The sequence below is a fragment of the Pelophylax lessonae genome (genome assembly GCF_965119305.1).
Source record: "Pelophylax lessonae genome assembly, chromosome: 2".
Lineage (NCBI taxonomy): Eukaryota > Metazoa > Chordata > Amphibia > Anura > Ranidae > Pelophylax > Pelophylax lessonae.
In genome coordinates this window covers 454,074,558-454,097,241 of record NC_138769.1, presented here as the reverse complement: position 1 = coordinate 454,097,241, position 22,684 = coordinate 454,074,558, and the positions used below count along the sequence as shown (strand labels likewise).

The 22,684-nt window shown below is 44.4% G+C and overlaps 1 protein-coding gene across 5 annotated transcripts in view; it reads right to left on the bottom strand.

The window, feature by feature from the left end:
- INPP4A (inositol polyphosphate-4-phosphatase type I A) overlaps positions 1–22,684 on the bottom strand; it is a 146,562-nt gene that overhangs the window by 68,755 nt on the left and 55,123 nt on the right. For all 5 annotated transcript variants that reach the window (XM_082244965.1, XM_082244968.1, XM_082244964.1 and 2 more), the window contains exons 7-9: positions 11,963–12,074; positions 7,129–7,219; positions 6,728–6,875 (exon numbers count right to left, since the gene is read on the bottom strand). In XM_082244965.1, the coding sequence (XP_082101091.1) occupies positions 6,728–6,875; positions 7,129–7,219; positions 11,963–12,074 (351 nt within the window). The remainder of the gene's footprint in view (positions 1–6,727; positions 6,876–7,128; positions 7,220–11,962; positions 12,075–22,684) is intronic.

Here is a 22,684-nt window from a genome sequence, read left to right as displayed (position 1 = left end):
GCAACTTCACATACTTCATAACTTAAACATTAAAAGGAGTTGTCGTTTTCTGGTTAATAGGATATTTCAAGGTACACTTTGCAGTTTTTTTAAACATGTCCCAATAATAGGATGTTTGTATTCACAGTAAAATCCTTTTCTCTGAGTTCATTGTCAGACCGAACTCCGTATTCTTCACCATAGGGTTATGCTACCCTTTACAAGAGAAGGACTAGGCAGATAAAACAAAAGTTTGGCTACGCCCTGTGGACTGTCCTCAGCTGGCATAACCCCCCCCCCCCCCCCCCCCCACTTAGAGATACTCAGTTTTTGTTTGCCTAGTTCAGGAGTAGGACCTAGTCTCCATGCCGGGCCCTAGGTTTTTTTTTCTGTTTGTTTTTGGAGCCTGTTTTTTTCCTCTGGAGATCTTCTAGCAACTGCCGGGCTGAGCAACAGGCTGGACTATTGCAGTTCCAGTGGTCCCCTCAGTCCAGCCAGTGAGTGCGTACAGACCGTAGCTCTGCGCTCGGTCGGTCGCAACATAGCCTCACTGGACAGGAGCTGGCCTGCGAGTTAAATATGGGTACTCCCTGGGGTGGTTGGTCCCTCTGGGGGTTCTCTCCCCCCCCCCCCCCCCTCCTTGGGTGGGTGCTGTGTTTTTCAATGAACTCAGAGAAAAGGATTTTACGGTGGGTACAAAAATCCTAATTTTCTCTTCTGTTCATTGACAGACACAGCTCCATATTTTTCACCATAGGGCCGTCCCAAAGCAGTGCCGAACAGGAGGTGTGGGAATAACAAACCCAAGGGTAAACACAAGCCAATCCAGGTAATATTATCTCAACTAGAACAGGAGCCCAATCTAAAATACACCCTCAAGAGGGAAAAAAAACAGACCCTTTAAATCGCAGCCTGCAAAAACTTTGCGGCCAAAGGAGGCAACCTGCAGATGCTAAAACATCCATGTTGAAAAACTTTGAAAAAGCACGCAACGATGACCAAGTGGCCGCCGTGCACACCTGCACCACTGACACCTGATGACAGAAGGCCCAAGAAGCACTAAGTGCTTGAGTACACTGTGCCATCACAGGGAAAGTGGGGAACCGGACCCGCAAGCGAATCACAGTCTGTCTGATCCATCTGAAAAAGGTAGCAGAGGAAGCAGGAATCAATCTACTTCCATGGCCCATCCGTATCCACAAAGAGTGGAGTCTGACCCCCGAAGGGGCTCAGTGGCTACCAAATCGCTTGAACATCATCCAGAGTATAAAAGGCAAATACCCTGGGATGAGCCGGCCTGGGACACAAGGATGGCAGCACAATGTCCTCATTCAAATGGAAATCAGAGACAACCCTTGGGAGGAACGGCGGCCATGGTCACAGGACCACCTTATCCCAGTGAACCACCAGATAGAGAGAACAAGACAAAAACGCCAACTCCGACACTCTGCGAGCAGAGGTCAAAGCCACCAAAAAAAAAAAAAAAAACACACTTTTTGTGACAGCGTAAGGAAAGGGATCTACCGAATGTTTTCAAAGGAAGATTTTGAAAAACTGACAGAAGCAGGTTAAAATCCCATGGTGACAGAGGAGAACTTACAGGCGGAGTAAAATGATGAACCCCCTGCAGGTATGTATGCCCCAATGAATGGGAAGCCAAAAGTCTTTGGAAAAAGACTGCCGAGGCAGACACTTGGCCTTTCACGGTGCTCAAGGCCAGTTCCTGATTCAACCACGTTGAAGGCCAGAATCTGAGCCACCGAAAAGGAATGAGGATGGACTCCGCAAACCACACACAAGGAAATGTACGCCTTCCACATCCAATGATAAAGTTTTCCAGATGTAGATTTCCTCACCTTCAACATGGTTGGAATCACAAAGCCAGACAAGCCCCTGTCTTTTAGCACCTGGCTCTCAACAGCCAGGCCATCAAAGCCAGTGACTGTAAAACCGGACTGAAGATCGGCCCTTGAGGCAACAGATTGTCTCGGAGAGGAAGCCTCCAGGGGATGTTGGCAACCAATCGCACCAGGTCGGCGTACCAAGACCGGCAAGGCCAGTCCAGAGCTACTAGAATGACCGTAATCCCTTCGTCCTCGATCCTGCGTAGAAGTTGTGGAAGAAGCTGGAACAAAGGAAGGCGTAAATAAGATGGTACCGGCCCCATGGACCCACCAGAGCATCCGTGGCTGCCACGAACCACAGCACCTTTTCGTGGAGCCGGGGCACCAACAGAACCATCTCGGGGGGTGCCCCTTCAAAGACATATCTGATGAAACACCTCCGGATGAAGGGACCATTCCCCCTGGTTCAATGCCTGCCATCCGCCTGCCAATTTTCCACGCCGGAAAAGTGCACGGCAGAGAGGGCAAGAACGATGTGCCCACTGGAGAATGCCGGACACCTCCAGGGCTGCTAACACACTCCTTGTTCCACCCTGGTGATTTACAAAGCCACAGCTGTGGCGTTGTCTGACTGAATCCGCACTGGGAGCCCCCCGGAGGTGCTCTACCCAATGATCCAGGCAATGCCTGTTAGCTCGAAGTTCCAAGACATCGACAGGCAATCTGGCCTCTTCCAGCGTCTAACAGCCCTAGATCAAGTTCAGCCCCAGGACCCCTCCTCATTCAGACAGGCTGGCATCTGTCGTGACCACTGTCCAGTACAAGGGGAGAAACGACTTGCCCTGTCGCAATGTTGGGCAGCGCAGCCACCAGACCAGAGAACTCTTTGTCGCCTGACTCAAATCACATAGTCCAGCGACTTGGGACACTTGTCTCATTTGACCAGAATCCCTTTTTGAAGGAGTCTTGTGTAGAACTGTGCAGATGGAACTGCCTCGAAGGTGGACACCATCAGGCCCCAACACTTTCATACAAGCCTGAAGGGGCGCCCCTTGTGGTCTAACAGTTGAATCGCAGAATGCAACTTCTGCAACTTTTCTAGAGGAAGGAGCACTCTGGCTAGAGCTAAATCCAGAGCCAGCCCGAAATAATCCAATTTCCTGATCGGGACCAGGGTAGACTTCTGAAATTCAGATGCCACCCGATCTCCTGCAAAGTCTGGAGAGTATTTTGCACATTAGCCATCAGAGCCGACGGGGACTGGTCGCAAGAGGAGGTCATCCAGGTATCCCAGCACTGCAATACCCTGCTGGCGCAGCAACGCTAAGATCGGGGCCAACACTTTTGGTGAGGAAAACAGGAGCAGAGGCTAGACCAAGAGGTAACACCACAAACTGATAGTGCTCCTCCTCAGAGGGAAGCAGAACGATGATGCTGAGGGCAAATAGGAATGTGCAGGTAGACATCTTTGATGTCTAAAGAAGCCAGGGAACCCCCTTGATGCAGGGACGCCAGCACCGTCCAAAAGGACGTCATGAATTATTGCAGCCGCACAAAACAGTTCAGGACCTTGAGGTCCAGAATAGGATGAACTTGCCCTTATTCCTGGGAACCATGAAAGGGTATGAATAAAAACCCCTGAAAACATTCCGACACTGGAACCAGGACGATCACGCCCTGGGACAACAAGTCCTGCCCACCCCACAACGGAGCTTGCAGCCGAGCCAGAGGCAGGTGCACATTGGAAGGAAAGAACCTTTCCGGAGGACAAGAAACTGAATTCCATCTTGGAACCGAATGCAATCACCTCATGGACTCACTGGTCAGTGACCCAGGGAGGTCCACGGTCCCAAAACCAACAACCAAGACATCCCCCCCCACCCCAGACATGGATGAGGGCAAACTGTCATACTGAACGGGTCTTGTCAGCAAGGTCTGGAGAAGCTTGCTCTCTGATTGCCAGACCAAGGCCACTAGAAACTTCTCAAAGAGGCCTTGAAAGGCTTTGAAACTTTTTCTGAAGTCCCTGAGGGAAGGCAGTTCAGTCAGGTCCTTCTTGGAAGTGTGATCCACTGACCAACACTTCAGCAACAAAATATGCCTAAGTACCACTGCCGAGACGGATAGTTTAGAGACTCACAGGAACCAGATCCAAAGAGGCATCACAGACAAACTGCAGACAATGGACCAACCGGTCTGCCAGTTTGCCACAGGCAGGGGTAAACCAGTTGGCCCCCCAGGGTCAGATGCAAAAGCGTCCCCCACCCCGTTCGTGTCCGAGACACCGGAATGGAGGCCAAAACATGCCCAATAAGGCACCAGCCATAGTAAACATGTAACAAGCCTTAGAGATTCTGCACACTTGTCAGCTGGAGTCCTAAATGCCGGGGATTCTACCACCAGAAACATGGTTGCCTTAGTCAACCTGGAAAATAGGGGCACCCACCGCCAGTGGGAGCGTCCACTGCCCACCGCCAGTGGCAGCGTCCACTGCTTCAGAATCCACTCCTCAAGGGACAGCAAAGCATCTTGGGACCATCAAGGGTCGTATTAGATGCACCGAGGACTTATAGACACAATTGTCAAAATAAGCTGGATAAGAGAAAACCATAACTGCACGGGACGGTTTATGGGTGACAAACAGAACAGATCTGGCCGCAGCAGCTTCGGCTGCATCCGCCCAACAAAAATTACTCCTGCACTGAAGCAATCAAAGCATCTACCAGCGCCTCTTGTGTGGCGCAGCAGTCATGGAGGAATCACCTTCACCGTCTGACGGTGGAAAGTGGACTCAGACCCTACATGGTGGTCCCATCCGCAACAACTAAACCAGATGCAGGATCTGATGAGACAGGAGAGGGCGGGGGGCGCACTTGCTAATCCAACCGCTATCCTTACCACACAGAGGGGGTTGGCAACTCAAGCCCCCCACAGCAGGCGCCGACTGAGGCCCTCAAAAAGTGGGGCCAACGAGAGAACCCTGAAAGAGGGGCCCCCAAAGAGGGGACCGTCTGCTGCTAATGCAGGAAAACCCGCAGACAGACTACCCCCACAGAGCCACTGGGGAAGGTGTATGCCCCACAGCACCCTGGCAGCTAAACCTGCCTGGGAACCCTGTCCCCCCCCCCCCCCCCATAAGCTGCTGTCTGGCCACGTGAATACCCCACACCAAAAACCAGGAAAGGAGAGAAGATGGCCTTTACTTACTGATCCAAAGAAGCGTGCGGGAAAAACTCCCAAGACCGAAACCTCCTCACCACAGAAGTGGGGGAGCTGCCGGCCCGAAGAAATTCTGCGACTCAGGCTTAGACCTGGCCATATGTGACCATGCGAGATGTTTAACTCACGGTCCAGTGGGGCTATGTCGCGACCGACTGAGTGCGGAGCTACGGTCTAGACGCGCTCACTGGCTGGGCTGAGGGGACCACTGGAAATGCAATAGTCCAGCCCTTTGCTCAGCCTGGCAGTTGCTAGAAGATCTCCACAGGAAAAACCCGGGATCCAAGAACAAACCATAAAAAATAGACAAAAAAAGCCAGGACCTAGGGCCCGGCAGGGAGACTTGGTCCCACTCCTGAACTAGGCAAACAAAAACTGAGTATCTCTAAGCAGAGAGGGGGGTTATGCCAGCTGAGAAGAGCCCACAGGGCGTAGCCAAGCTTTTGTGTTATCTGCCTAGTCCTTCTCCTGTAGAGGGCAGCATAACCCTATGTTGAAGAATATGAAGCTGTGTGTCAATAAATGGAAGAGAAAACTAATGTTTTTCAATGTATATGTTATTAACCATTTTCCTGTTAACAGGATATTTTAAGGTTCACTTTGCAGTTTTTTAAACACATTGTCTCTCTCAATACTACTGTTTTGCAATGTATAGGTTATTAGCCAAAGATGTTAGAATACACTGTACACGATTTACAAACCAGGGAACTATTGTTATCTGCCCTTACATAAGTCCTTCTATGAATAGAGGGGAAAAGCTGCTTGAGATGCCCAGTTATTCACATGGAAAAATGTGAATGTTAAAGGCCAGGTTAACCTTTAGAAATAAAAAAAAGAAATAATAATTAAAGCGCATGTTTTTGCAGGAAAAAAGTTAATTTAATTATTCCTTTTTTTTTTTTTTTTACAGGTGCCTGTAAAGCATTGCACACATGATCCATGTATCATAGGTGCAACGTCAGGCTCCTGCAATCTCTTCCTTTAGCTCTCTGTTCATACCTCTGCACGAGCTGTCAGTTGGAGATTCTGAGGAAGATTCAAAGGACTAGGAGTACACTGATTACCACACTCATAGTCCATTGAGAACTACAAGTCCGGCTTGTGCGGTGAAAGACGAGATTTGCAGTTCGCTCATTCACAGATCCCCGTGAATGATTGACATAGCTGTGCGGGCGAAGGAGGGCCTGTTTACTCTGTTACATCCTAAATACAAGTGCAAGGTGCAAAAGGTGAACCTAGCCTTTAAGCTGGCCATACACTGAACATCTGTGGGTTCAGCAGGGATAAACTGAATGTTGATTATTTTGTGGCTGTTCCCTTCTGTTGAAGGAACATGTTGTAAAATGTTCCCTAATCAGCGTCTGCAACCAATCAGTGGGTCCTGCTATCAGAATACATCTTTTTGTGGTTAAAAAAAACTAACCATGTATGGCCAGCTTTAGATTGTGAATGAACAGTATAGAAATCAGCACACCGAATTATGTGTAAACGTTCTCTTTAAAAAAAAGCAGCAGGAGTTTGAATACTAAATCTATGGTTGAGCTTTTGTGGTCAAGGTGGACAGGACAAGGGGGAAAGCTGCTGCCCAGTATGAAACAAAAGTACTGGTGTTATATATAGGCAAGGCAGTTATTAACTGAATTTCTGGGACTTCATATGAAGAAGGTGGTCTAGATCTATCTCACCTGGCAGCATCCTCTTCCAGGAGGAGTTTTACAAATTGTCTGGGTATATGTAACGAAAGGACACTCTCAGCCATTTGCTCCAGTATCCGCAGGTGGTTACCATCTGTTGTAGGAAAGCGGTACATGCGGCAGATTGCACCTCCAAACACTGTGAATTAACAAGATGAAAATAAGCTTAACTACATACATAACAGTTACGGACATCTAGCAGAACCAATTCCTAGATTTTCCAGAACTATAGAAATAATTTTTACGTTTATAGGATATATATGCCAGAAAGGGGTTTGTATCCAACTTGGAGTGTGTAACTGTTCATCCACAGAAGACCCCGTTTAGGTTACCCACAGACAACTGTGCACAGAAGCAAGCAACATTGCATGAATTACTATAAATCAGCTTACCGGATTTCAGAAGCGTATCTTTCCGTAAAGATGCATATTTTGAACGTATTCCTAAAGATTCTGTTAAACTTTCATCAACTGGAATTACAGTCTAAAAATAAAAACAAACACAAATAAATTACCAAGACCAGATGGCTTACACACGAGAGTCCTCAAAGTACTCCTAATCTTTGTGGACAGCATACTGACAGGTATTGTACCAGCTAATTGGAGAAATGCCAATGTGGCTCCAATATTCAAAGAACAGCAGAGACCTATTCCTGGAAACTGCAGGCCAGTCAGCCTAACATCACTAGTAGGTAAATTATTGGAGGGGATGATAAGGGACTATATCCAAGAATTTGATCAAGAAAACAGTATCATTAGTAGTAATCAGCATGGTTTAACAAAGGGTTGTTTCTGCCAGACCATTCTACAGCCTGTGGATGTGGTGTATCTGGATTTTGAAAAAGCATTTAATACAGTTCCCCATAGACGCTTAATCTACAAACTGAGGTCTGCAGCCATGGACTATAAGGCTTGTTCTTGGATAGAAGACTGGTTACAGGAGCGCATCCAAAGGGTGGTGATAAAAAAACATGTACTCAGACTGGTCTGGAGTAAAAAGTAGGGTACCTCAAGGCTTTGTTCTTAGGACCAATTTGGTTTAATTTATTCATAAATGATATAGAGGATGAGATGCATAGCTCAATCTTTTTGCGGACGACACAAAATGAAGCAGGGCAATAACTTCACATTAGGAAATAGAAATTTTACAGAAAGACCTTAACAAAATATGGAGTGGGCAACTACATGGCAAATGAGGTTCAATGTGGAGAAATGTAAGGTAATGCACTTATAAAAACATAAATGCAAACTACTCACTAGGGGAGGAACCTCTGGGGGAATCGATGGAGAAAGATCTGGCGGTCCTAATAGAAGAAAGACTGAGCAATAGCATGCAATGTCAAGCTGCAGCTACCAAAGCCAGCAGAATATTAGCATGCATATAAAAAGGTAATATATTCCAGAGATAAAACTATAATCCTGCCACTTTAAAAAAAACTCTGGTTAGGCCGCATCTAGAGTATTCCGTCCAGTTCTGGTCACCAGTCCTCAGGAGGTGCTGAAGCTGGAGTCCAAAGAAGGGCAACAAATTTAATAAGGTGATTGGGAGGACCGCAATTACGAGGAATGACTACAATCACTAAATTTATTCTCGCTGGAGAAGAGACACTTGAGAGGGGACATGATAGCAATTTACAAATACCTCAACGCTGATCACAGCATAGGAAAAAAAAAACAAAAAAAAATTCAGTCTCAGGGAGTGTAAGAGGACATGAGGCCACACAATGAGATTGGAGAAGTGTTTTAACCTTAAGCTGTGCAGGGGGGGGGGGTTCACTATCAGAGTTATAAGGATGTGGTGGTGTCAATTGGTGGTGTCAGTGGGGGGTATTGACATTTTTTTAAAAGACTCTTGGACGTGCAAGAACACAACATACACGGATATGGGAAATAATTATCAACACTGACACACGCACGGTTGAACTGGATAGACTATTGTGTTTATTCAACCTTACCTACTATGTAACTATATAACTACCAGAAACACAATCAATTAAGATTAGTTAAAAGGCCCCACCTTTCCCTCTAGCCCTCAGTTTAGATTGTGTTTCTTCCTACAAGAAACGTTGGTTACGTGTTACTCACCTGCAGACTCCTAGAGTCAAAAGGTACCCTGTGAGTCAGGTTCAGCAGAAGGCCACGCTTTCCCTTTGGGGGACCTCACGAGCGGAACTTTACCTGCCCTCCCCTCCGGGAACTGACAGGTCGCCCATTGATGCACAAGCCCTCGGTCACCTGTGATTGTGTTTCCAGGTATTGTCTCCGGCGCCAGCAGCTCTCCTCCACAGGATTTTGAATTTCCAGCCGGACGGGCGTTCCAAGCCTCATCTTCAAACCGGAACTTCCGGCGCAACGTCAGACGCGCACGACATGAAGAGGAAGAAGAACGCGGAGGAGACGCCGGAACCGCTGGCTAGCGGTAAAGCAGGATCCAAGGCTATCGGAGCTCGGATTCCTGCTGGGGAAATGAAGTCCTCCACGACTCATCCTCCGGGGAAGGAGAGACAGGCCCAGGTGTCGGCAGCAAAACCCAGGTCTGAGCAGGGTAAGTGCTGAATAATGTATCCTTTATTGGGACTATGCATCCTAAAGTCTGCTGGTTCTTACCCAAGATTTGATGGTACATGGCCCCATCCATCATCCCTTTGATGCGGTGAAGTTGACCTGCCCCTTAGCAGAAAACAACCCCCTAAGCATAATGTTTCCACTTCCATGTTTGACGGTGGGGATGATTTTCTTGGGGTCATGGGCAGCATTCCGCAAACACGGCGAGTTGAGTGGACGCCAAAGAGCTCGATTTTGGTCTCATCTGACCACAACACTTTCACCCATTTCTCCTCTGAATTATTTAGGTGTTCATTAGCAAACTTCAGACGGGCCTGTACATGTGCTTTGTTGAGCAGGGGGATGTTGCGGGCGCTGCAGGATTTCAGTCCGTCACGGCGTAGTGTGTTACCAATTGTTTTCTTGGTGACTATAGTCCCAGCTGCCTTGAGATCATTGACAAGATTCTCCCATGTAGTTCTGGGCTGATTCCTCACTGTTCTCATGATCATTAAAACTCCATGAGGTGGGATCTTGCATCCCCTGACCGAAGAAGTCTTGACAGTTAATTTGTGTTTCTTCCATTTGCGAATAATTGCACCAATTATTGTCACTATCTCACCAAGCTGCTTGGTGATGGTTTTGTAGCCCATTCCTGCCTTGTGTAGGTCTACAATCTTGTCCCTGACATTCTTGGACAGCTCTTTGGTCTTAACCATGGTGAAGAGATTAGAATCCGATTAATTGATTACAGGTGTCTTTTATACAGGTAACAAGCTGAGATTAGGAGCACTTCCTTTAAGAGAGTGCTCCTAAACTCAAGCTTGTTACCTGAATAGGAGACACCTGGGAGCCAGAAATGTTGCTGATTGATAAGGGATCAAATATTATTTCACTCAATAAAATGCAAATCAATTTATAAACTTTTTTGAAATGCATTTTTCTGGATATTTTTGTTGGTATTCTGCCTCTCGCTGTTAAAATAAACCTACCATTAAAATGATAGACTGATCATTTCTTTGTCAGTGGACAAACTTACAAAATCAGCAGGGGATAAAAATACTTTTTTCCCCTCACTGTAAGGCAGTTCTGAAGGCAAAAGGTGGTCCAACCTGGTACTAGTAAGGTGTACTTAATAAAGTGGACGGTGAGTGTACACAAACATAAGTCTCCGTGTGATCTTTCAAGAGCACCTATAAAACAATGCTCTGAAGGAGGAAAGTAACAGTAGTAGACACTGTTGGTTCTATGAGTGACAGATCTGATCGTAAATGAAGGATCACTCTGAAGGCCAACTTTCACTCTATATGCTTCAATACAGTTTTGCAATGCACAAAAGGCATGTAATTAGTGGAAATGCTATCTTTCACATGCTTAACTTTCACTTATACCTTTCACAACCTAACATCTTGACATAGGCAAAAATGATCAGAGCTCACTAACACTGGCAGGGCTGGCATGGGTGGGTAATATTGAAAGGTAATGGGAACATCAGAACTGGATCATAAAGCAATGCAAGTAGGTGGCCTGGTCTGATAAATAGCATTGTCTTTTACATGATGTGGATGGATTGGGAAGAGATGGCACTAGGATGCACTATGGGAAGAAAACAAGCCGGCAGAGGCAGTATGATGCTTTTGGCAATATTCTGCATGGAAGCATTTGATCCTGCCATTCATGGGGGTGTTATTTGACATGTACCACCTGATGAAACATTGTTGCTGACAAAGCATACTGCCTCTGATCAGAAAAAGGCGCCCTGCCCCACTGTAAAAATGGTTCAAGAATGATTTGGGGAACACAACAACAAGTTTGAGGTGTTCACTTGGCCACCAAATTCTCCAGATCTCAATCTATGCAGGACTTAAAGGATCTGGCTTGGTGCCAGATACCACAGCATGCCTTCAGAGGTCAAGTGCCATGATGGGTCAGGGCTGTTTTGGGAGCAAAAGGTGGATGGTCAGAAGGTTATGGTTGATCGATGTATATATTTATAGTTTTTTTTTTTTAGCATACATTTTTTATTTTTTTATTACGAGCAACTACAACATATTTGTGTTTTTACAGGCAAGGAGGACTACACAAAACCTGAAAGGCTTTCACCTTTTTCCTACCCTTTTCAAATGAGGTTTTTGACCATGCTAGTTTCCGAATCTTTTTTTTTTTTTGCATACAAGCAATACATTTAGACTACTTATTGTTACCATGCAGACAGGTTGAGGTCCATGTTTATATACCCTGGACATTAAGTCTCTAGACACTATTAAAGACAAGGTCCCTCTGCCATGTGAAGTGATATCTGTGAAAGCACTCCTTGGACCCCTGATACTATATTGATCGGCTATATTTTCGGTTAACTCGGATACATGTAAAATGTGCTTTATATGGATGAAATCTGTCGGGTTTAAATAAAGACTTTAAAAAAAACATCATTGTGATTAAGAATTACTATGATGGCAATAGAATATATCCCATCGTTGGAATACTGTACGTACTATTTGCTAATATTCCACACAGAACAGTAGATTTTAGAGTCCTGTACCTTACCATATGACAGTTCGGTAACATTATTAATAACAGATTATTAAGTAAGCCCGTTTTTGTTTGAATTATTCAGTTAATGAGCATGTAAACCCAAATAGGCTGAAAAATATAAACTGTCTTGTACCCAGATTATACTTACTCTTCCATTAACAGTATCCAGTGATCTATTAACAGGAGGGCGCTGATCAACTTTTTCTTCCATTTGCCAACCTATAATGGTGATGTTTCCTACACGTTCTTGTTCAGCAGACCTGCAAAGAGGAAGGATTTTATTTGACAGGATATTCATAACAGCCAAACTGAGGGAAATCGTCATTTCATAATCAGACTTCGGAACAAGCTTTGCTCCATCTAGCATGCATGTTGAATATTGAACGCATATGAAGAAATATGCTTATTTCCACCCATGATACACGAGAACCCTCTCAGGTCCTTTTTTCCTGCACTACTTCAATGTGATAAATTGCACTCCATACAAAGGGAGCCTGGTGCGTAAAAGCACTGAAAATGCTCATACTGTGCATTAATGTTTACTCTAGTTTGGCATGCATGTCAATTTTCTCTTTGCCTTTACATTAGGCTATGCTCATTACTGTCTGTATTCAATAGCTAATGGAAATCAACCCTAATTTAAGGGGAATATATATATATTATATATATATATATACACACACACACACACACATATATACACACACACACACAAACATACATACATACATACATACACAATATATATATTTATTTTGCACACAGACAAGCATAGACACTGAATGCTCCGGTCACTTCATATCTACCTCCACATCTATAGGCATTTACATACCGTGTTTCCCCGAAAATAAGACCGGGTCTTATATTAATTTTGGCTTCAAAAACCACACTAGGGCTTATTTTCAGGGGATGTCTTATTTATGGTATGTACAATGACTATCTTCAAATGATTGTAACCCTAAATTAAATATCCTGATCCTTTAACCACTTCCATACCGAGTCATGTAAAATGACGTCGGCAAAGTGGTTGTCTAGATCCGGGCCGCCGTCATATGACGTCGGCCCGTTCTAGCTGCTACTGCGCGCCCCCGGCGGCGCGCCCCCGGCGGCGCGCAGCGGCGCGATCAGGGATGAGGCTCGTCCCTCGGACATAGCCCATCCCTGATCAAGGTAAACAGCCAATAGAAATTGGCTGTTTACCACGTGATCGGCTGTGTCAATCACAGCCGATCACATGAGCGGCTCCAGCACGAGCCGCTCGTTCTCTCTGCAATGCGCGCCCCCCCCGGGGGCGCCCAGAGCAGCGATCGGGGACGAGGCTCGTCCCTCGGACAGAGTCGATCCCCGATCTAGGTAAAGAGCCAATGAAATTGGCTCTTTACCACGTGACCGGCTGTGTCCAATCACAGCCGGTCACAAATGTCAACAGAGAACACGGTAACTAGCTGTCACCGTGTTCTCCTCCTCACACAGGATCAGTGGTAACAGCTAGTTACCAACTACAGTGCACCCCAAACACACTGATTGCCCCCCCCCCAATAAAGAGCACCTGTCACTAGCCCATCAGGTACTCAGATGACAGGTACTTGGGTACTCTGATGGGCTGGTGACAGGTATTCGGGTACTCTGATGACAGGTACTCGGGTACTCTGATGACGGGTACTCGGGTACTCTGATGACGGGTACTCGGGTACTCTGATGACGGGTACTCGGGTACTCTGATGACGGGTACTCGGGTACTCTGATGACGGGTACTCGGGTACTCTGATGACAGGTACTCGGGTACTCTGATGACAGGTACTCGGGTACTCTGATGACAGGTACTCGGGTACTCTGATGATAGGTACTCGGGTACTCTGATGACAGGTACTCGGGTACTCTGATGACAGGTACTCGGGTACTCTGATGACAGGTACTCGGGTACTCTGATGACAGGTACTCGGGTACTCTGATGACAGGTACTCGGGTACTCTGATGACAGGTACTCGGGTACTCTGATGACAGGTACTCGGGTACTTTGAGTACCTGTCAACGGAGTACCCGTCATCAGAGTACCTGTCACCTACCCATCAGAGTACCCGAGTACCTTCCACCTGCTCATCAGAGTACCTGACGCCTGAAGTACCCAAGTACTTGCCGCCTGCTCATCAGTACCCATCACTACTCATCAGTACTCATCAGTACCTATCACATATCAGTACTGATCATCAGTACCCATCAGTACAGTATCACCTATCACCTATCAGTCAGTGAGTACTACTCATCAGTACCTATCACCTGCCTGTCACCTGCCCATCAGAGTACCCGAGTACCTGTCACCTGCCTATCGGAGTACCCGAGTACCTGCCACCTGCTCATCAGTACCAGAGTACCTGTCACCTGCCCAACAAAGTACCCGAGTTCCTGTCACCCTTCATACAGCCACCATGTCCAAGTCCAAAAAGGTTTATATACGTCCTCCGTTTAAACCTAAATACCGGTGTTATGGCAGCAGATAGCTGCCATAACCCTGGTATTTTTTTAAACGGTGGACGGTTGGCTTTCCGATAAGGGTGGTCCCAGCGGCGGATTCGCCGTGGGATCACCCTTCCGGGATGGCGGAAGAGGCGCCCCCCCCCCCCTCCCGACGCGTTCCGGTCCTTTTCCCCTCTTACCGGACCCGCCGGCAGCGGGGAAAACGATCCGGTCCCGAATCCTCACAGACAGGATGTCGAGTGAGGGCAAGCTTGCCCTCACTTGACTCTATGGTCTTGGAGGACCGGAGCTACGGAAAATGTTGTTGCCTAGCAACCGGTTTAAAGGTCCTTTTTTTTTTTTCATTTTATATTATAATTATTATTATTTTTTTTTTTTTTCTATCTTTTAGTGTACTTGTGAGATCTGAGGACTTTTTGACCCCAGATCTCACAAAAAAGAGGTCCTGTCGTGCCTATTTCTATTACGAGGAATATTTACATTTCTTTTAATAGAAATAAAAATGATCATTTTTTTTTTTTTTTTTAAACGGTGTAAAAATAAAAAATAATAAATAAAATAAATAGTAAAAAAAAAATTAAAGCGCCCTGTCCCCGTTAGCTCGCGCGCAGAAGCGAATGCATACAGAAACCCCGCCCACATATGTAAACGGTGTTCAAACCACACATGTGAGGTATCGCCGCGATCGTTAGAGCAAGGGGAATAATTTGAGCCCTAGACCTCCTCTGTAACTCAAAGATGGCAACCTGTAGAAATTTTTAAATTGTCGCCTATGGGGATTTTTAAGTACCAAAGTTTGTCACCATTCCGTGAGCGTGCGCAATTTTGAAACATGACATGTTGGGTATCTATTTACTCGGCGTAACATTATCTTTCACATTATGGAAAAAAATTGGGCTAACTTTACTGGTTTCTTATTTTTTAATTAAAAAAAGTGAATTTTTTCCAAAAAAATTGCGTTTGGAAGACCGCTACGCAAATACGGTGTGATAAAAAAAATTGCAATAATCTCCATTTTATTCTCTAGGGTCTCTGCTAAAAAAAAATATATAATGTTTGGGGGTTCTAAGCAGTTTTCTAGCAAAACAACTGATTTTAGCTTGTAAACACCAAATGTCAAAAATAGGCCTAGGCAAGTGGCTAGGATGCATGATGATGCTCCTTGGATGTTAGGCCCCTCTATATGGCTAGGCTGTGAAAAAGTCTCACACATGTGGTATTGCCATACTCAGGAGGAGTGGCAGAATGTATTTTGGGGTGTCATTTTTGCTGTGTACATGCTATGTGTTAGGAATATCCTATAAATTGACAACTTTGTGTAAAAAAAAAAAGTTTTCATTTTTTTCCCACATTTTCCAAAAACCTGTGGAAAAAAATGATATGTTCAAACGACCCATAATGCCTCATAGAATATACGTTGGAGTGTTTGCTTTCCAAAATGGGGTCATTTTGTGGACTTTTCCATTGTATTGGTGCTCTAGGGCCTTGAAAAGTGTGATAGGTAGTAAGAAAGTTTTATGTGTATTTATGCTCCTAGAACGCCTGAATGTGCTTCTTGGACGTGGAGTCTCTTTTTGTGGCCAGGCTGTCTAAAAGTCTCACACATGTGGTATCGCCATACTCGGAAGGAGTAGCAGAATGTATTTTTGGGTGTAATTTTTGCTGTGTACATGCTATGTGTTAGAAATAGCTTATAAATTGACAACTTTGTGGGAAAAAAAAAGAAAAAAAAATTTTTTTCTTCATTTTCCCAAGAATTGTGGGAAAAAATTACAACTTCAAAAAACTCACCATGCCTCTTACTAAATACCTTGGACTGTCTACTTTACAAAAAGGGGTCATTTGGTCGGTATTTGTACTGTCCTGACATTTCAGGGCCTCAAGAAAGGAGATAGGCAGTCAGTACATCTGGCGTGATCAATTTTCAGTAATTGGTACCATAGCTTCTAGACTCAATAACTTTCACACAGACTAAATAATATACACTAATTTGGGTTAATTTTACCAGAGACATGTAGCAGTATACATTTTGGCCCAAATGTATGAAGAAACATTTATTTTTTGCAAAATTTCATAAATGAAACTAAAAAAAAGTGTTTTTTTTTTCAAAATTTTTGCTCTTTTTTTGCATATATCACGAAAAAAAAAAACCCCAGTTGTGATCAAATACCACCAAAAGAAAGCTCTATTTGTGTGAAAAAAATGATAAAAATTTTGTTTGGTTACAGTGTAGCATGACTGAGCAATTGTCATTCAAAGTGTGAGAGTGCTGAAAGCTGAAAATTGGTCTGGGCAGGAAGGGTGTCTAACTGCTCTGTATGGAAGCGGTTAAAGCATGATATACAGCACAGTGCTTGTGCTGTGTCATTTAGCAATCTCTATGTTCTAAAAAGCCTAGAATAAAACAATAAAATGTTAAAATAAAAAGTTCTCTCCCCCTGTCAGCTCAGAAATCAGCATTATGACATTCTGTCCAATGCTTTTGTTTATTCATTCCCAAAAATAAAGCTTGGATAAAGTCATTGTAAAATTATGTAATCGATTTTGTCAAAAGATTATATAATGTGCAGTGTGTCTCCTTTTGTAACTTTATTGTGGAAAATACCTTATTTACAGCGCCGCTGGGCGCTCACGTGACCCTCCGGAGCTCTACTTTCCGTCTCTGAATACTGCAGAGGGAGGGGCTGAGATCAAGGATTTTACTAGGGCTTATTTTCGGGGTAGGGCTTATTTTGCAGCCATCCCTGAAAATCATGCTAGGTCTTATTTTCAGGGTAGGGCTTATTTTCAAGGAAACAGGGTATCTAGATTGTGCATGCGGACAAGCAAAAACACTTAATGCTTGTGTCACTTCATATCTGCCTTCAGATCTATACACAATCACATATATGGAATAAATAAAGTGCAGTGCTAATACTAAGAGAAGATAACAATAGAATTATTGTGATTTCATAAATATGCTAAAACATAAATTATATAAAGTGCTAATGTGCAAGAATAGGACGAATCTCTCCACAATTGTGCAAAATGAATCTTAGTGCAAAAATAAAGTCAAAGTGCTGAAGTGAAACAAATAACCCTAAAATATTCAAAACAGGACCATAAATCATAAATGAAGTGTTCCAACAAAGTGCGAGTCCCCTTCAGAACTCCTGTGTTGAGGTCTTCACACCACACCAGTCAAACTCTTTCCTTCGGTATTCCTCCGAGGTAATATAAGCTACAACCAGGGGGGCGTCCAGCCAAATGAGAGGTAAGCTGTTGGGTGGAGATACTCAGCTCCCTAACCCCCAAGTAAGCCCTCAAGCAAGCAAGGTGTGTTCCCCAAACTCATCCTTCTTGGCTCACCTCAGTCCAATTTCTATGAGATAGAAATGCACCCGGTTTGAAGAATTCCATGAACAGGTTTGTTTGCTCAAAACTAGATTTTTTAAAAAGGGTTATGATCTGTGATCACTAGCTAAAACCATCGGTGTAGTCCGAAACTGTAATCGGGAGGATTTGTTGTGGGATAATGTAAGGAGAACATCGGATATGGAGAGATTTAATTTGTTTTTGATCACCACATATTCCACTCAGCACTATATGGTGAAAAATACAAATAAAGAAGCATTGGCCTGTGTTAAAAAGCAATAAGGTCCTGGGCCCTCTTTTACCAGAACACCCCTCTATGATTTTAGGGGAGTTCCTTCTTTGAGGAATAGGATTTCCCTAAATGTTATTAATCTTCCTGTCAGGTCTGTCTTTATTAGTAACATTGAAGCCTATCATTTATGTTGAAAATGTAATAATCGGTCACATCAACAGCTTTAAGGGTAGGAAGTTATAGGTTTTCCAGTCTGTGCAAACTGCTCAGGCATAATATATTGACAAAGGTATTTCATGCAACTCTAAGAAGGTTGTAATGAAAAACATGTTAAAGTGCAAGTGAGTAGTGGCGCTGCCCTTTCAATAAAAACTGTGATGTTATGTGTTATTAATACTTGTGCCTGCGGTTGCTGCCCTATGAACTGCCACCTAGTGGTAGCGTTCCATAATGTCAAAAAGGGCTGCTGTGCAAGTGAGTAGTGTCGCTGCCTGTTTGAGGTAGATGATTTGTTGGTAATGAATATATTGGTAGAAAAAATTAATATTTGGTATATTATAAACCTGTAAACGCTATAAGAAAAAAAACATTTGCGGTGAAAAAATGATGAATAAATATATAAAGTGACAAAAAAAATGAAAGTGCTGGCGCAATATAAGTGTTAACTTATGCTATGAATTCAGTAAATGCTCCCCCGTGCTAAAATAAAAAAATATGTAAAAAGCAGCTAAGTGCACTGTGCTTCAGAAATAGGTTGCAAATTCAAATATCACATAAAAACCAAAAAGTCTATATAGAGAAACCCCCATGTGTGGGGTATTCTCTTCCTTTGAAATGTATGTGCTTCTTAACCACATTAAGACCAGGCCTATTTTTGACACTTGGTGTTTAAAAGCTAAAATCATTTTTTTTTTTTGCTAGAAAACTACTTAGAACCCCCAAATATTATATTATTTTTTTTAACAGAGACCCTATAGAATAAAATGGAGATCATTGCAGTATTTTGTATCACACCGTATTTGCGCAGCGGTCTTCCAAACACATTTTTTTTTAAATTAACTTTTTTTAAAAAAAAATAAGAAAACCGCAAAGTTAGCCCAATTTTTTCCATAATGTGAAAGATAATATTACGCTGGGTAAATAGATACCCAACATGTCATGCTTCAAAATTGCGCACCCTCGCGGAATGGCGACAAACTTTGGTACTTAAAAATCCCCATAGGCGACATATTAAAAATGTCTATAGGTTACCAGCTTAGAGTTACAGAGGAGGTCTAGGGCTCTAATTATGGCTCTCGCTCTAAGGATCGTGGCGATACCTCACATGTGTGGTTTGGACACCGTTTACATATGTGGGCGGGACTTCTGCGTGTGAGCCAACGGTGACAGGGCACTTTATTAATTTTTTTTTTATTTTCCCCTATTTATTTTATTATTTTTGATTTTTATTGTGAGATCTGGGGTAAAAAAAGTCCTCAGATCTCAAGTACACATAAAAAAAAAAAAAAAAATCGGCTCTTTAAGCCGGTTGCTAGGCAACAACGTTTGACGTCGCTCCGGTCCTCCAAGACCATAGAGGATCCGGGACCGGATCGTTTTCCATGCTGTCGGCAGGTCCGGTAAGCGGGGAAAACGGCCGGGACGTGGCGGGAGGGGGGGCACCTTTTCCGCCGCACTGTAAGGGTGATTGCCTGGGATCACCCTTACCTGAAAGCCGACCACCCACCATTTAAAAAAATAGCTTTAAACGGCCGACGTAAATAGTCGTTGGGCGGTCGGGAAGTGGTTAAGGCAGTAAATAGTCCATATAGTGGTGCTGCTTAGTGACAAAGTTCATCAAAGTGATTCAAAATAGGCGTGAATGAAAATAAGATCCCGGAAAAAATCTCCTGTGCTGTGACAGCTCCCCGTGAACTCACTCGTGACCCCCTTGGGTATACACTCACCAGATTGCAGACCCCTTTGCAGGGGTGAACAGCCTTAAGTATGTGCCTCTCAGGAATGAGTTCTCTATCTCCAGTGGAAGATGGTGAGCCTCTTTACAGGATTATTCAGACCCGTATGTCTGAATAACTACCGTATGTACCTTACGGTAGTGTTATCCCCTGGCGAGCTAGTGAAAGCAGTGATGAAGCCCGGCCCACACCGGTCACGTGGTGTCATTAACAAAATAATTTCCGACGATCTTTGCTGGCGCGCCGACAAAGACGTACACCGCCACTCAGTGGTGCGCCCAAAACTTTGTTGGAGCACTTTATTTGCGATTCATGGATGTGTTTGCATATTTTAGGACTGTTTGTGGCACCTCAGCATTTGACTTTTCTTTTTGCACAATTGTGGAGAGCTTGACCTTCTTCTTGCACATTAGCATTTTATGTATTTTATGTTTTTGCTTATTTATGAAATTACAATAATTCTAATTGTTTTTTATTTTCTGTTCATATTCATGCCACGCTTTATTATATTTCCTTTATATTCTGTATCGGGGTACAGTGGTGACAGCTGGTTAGGGTGTTTTTTCTTTTACCAGAATTTCTTTACATTTTTGTTTGGACAGTGACATATATACAGCCGTGGCCAAAAGTGTTGCGAATGAAACAAATATTAATTTTCATGATGGCAGTTTGCATATACTCCAGAATGTTCTGAAGAGTGATTAGATGAATGGAAATTAAGTCCCTTTTTGCCATGAAAATGAATTTAATCCCATAAAAACATTTACACTGCATCTGTGAAGAAGGCTTCAGGGCGTCCAAGAAAGTCCAGCAACCGCCAGGACAGTCTCCTACAGTTGATTCAGCTGCGGGATTGGGGCACCACCAGTGCAGAGCTTTCTTAGGAATGCCAGCAGGCAGGTGTGAGTGCATCTGCACGCACAGTGAGGTGAACACTTTTGGAGAATGGCCTGGTGTCAAGAAGGGCAGCAAAGAAGCCACTTCTCTCCAGGAAAAACATCAGGGACAAACTAATATTCTGCAAAAGGTACAGGGAATGGACTGCTGAGGACTGGGGTAAAATGGATTTTTGTAAAATCTTACCGTAAAATCCTTTTCTCTTAAGCTCATTGACAGACGTAGTCCTCCTTGATTGATATCAACTCGGGTTATTCTGCCCTCTACAGGAGTAGGACTAGACAGGAAAGAAAACGTTCTGGCCACACCCTAGGGGCAGTCCCAGAGGGTATATCCTCTCACTTCCTGCTACAGCAAATCAGTTATGTCACAAAGCAGTGTTTAGAGAATTTAACCCAACCCAACTCAAAAACAGAGGGGCGGGTACTACGTCTGTCAATGAGCTTAAGAGAAAAGGATTTTACGGTAAGATTTTACAAAAATCCATTCTTCTCTGTCGCTCATTGACAGACGTAGTCCTCCTTGATTAATATCAACTCGGGACGTCCCAAAGCAGTGCCACAAATGAGGGGTGGGAAAATGGAAATCAAAATCCAATCTAGAAGGCCCAACCGGTGCCAACTAGAAGTTTTAAAGGCTCATCAATCACACGATGAGACTCAACTGAAATTCCAACGGAAAAAAACCCTCGAGGTAGACCACCGGTCTCCTCAAATTGCAGCCTGCAAAACCTTGCGGCCAAATGAGGCATCCGCCGATGCCATCACATCAACTTTATAAAATTTTGTAAAGGTATGAACCGACGACCAGGTAGCCGCCTTGCACACCTGGACCACTGACGCCTGATGGCGGTAGGCCCAGGAAGTACTGAGCGCTCGAGTGGAGTGCGCCTTAACAGGGAACGGAGGATTCCGACCCTTAATAGAATAAGCCTGTACTACCGTCTGTCTAATCCATTTGGAGATAGTTGCGGCAGATGCAGGCAACCCCTTTCTGGGGCCATCCGTGATCACAAAAAGTGAATCCGTTTTACGGAACGATTCCGTAGTCTTCAGGTATACCCTGATTGCCCGAACCACATCCAAGGAATGCCACGCATATTCCTGAGGATGATTGGGCTTAGGACACAAGGAAGGTAGCACAATATCTTCATTCAGATAAAAATCTGAAACCACCTTAGGAAGAAAGGATGGCTTCGGATGAAGAACTACCTTATCCCTATGAACCACTAGATATGGGGAATGGCATGATAAAGCAGCCAGTTCTGACACCCTGCGTGCAGAAGTGATAGCCACCAAGAAGGCCACATTCTGGGATAATGTAAGCAAGGGAATCTCCCTGATATTTTCAAAGGGAGGTTTCTGAAGAACCGACAAACACCAAATTAAGATCCCAGGGCGGTAAGGGCGCGCGCACTGGCGGAGCCAAGTGCCGCACCCCCTGGACACCAAGGAATGAGTAGCCCAAGGCTTCTGAAAGAAGATTGCTAATGCTGAAACCCGACCCTCAATAGTGCTCAAGGATAGTTTCTGCTCAACCCCCTTTTGCAGAAAAGCCAAGATTCGGGTCACCGAATAAGTACGTGGGGGAAATTCCAAAGATTCACACCACGTGATATAAGTCTTCCATGTGCGATAATAGACTTTGCTGGAAGTCGCTTTCCTTGCTTTAATTAGAGTAGGAATAACTGAAGCTGACAACCCTCTGTCCTTCAGTACCTGGGTCTCAATAGCCAGGCCATTAAAACCAGCGACTGTAAAGCACGATGGAAGATCGGTCCTTGAGACCGCAGATCCTCCCTGAGAGGAAGTCTCCAAGGAGCGTCAGCGACTAGCCTGTCCAAGTCGGCGTACCCGGCTTGACGAGGCCAGCTCGGAATTTCCAGGATAACTGGAGTTCCCTCCACCTCTATCCTGCGGAGAAATCTCAGCAGCAATTTGAGAGGGGGGAAGACATA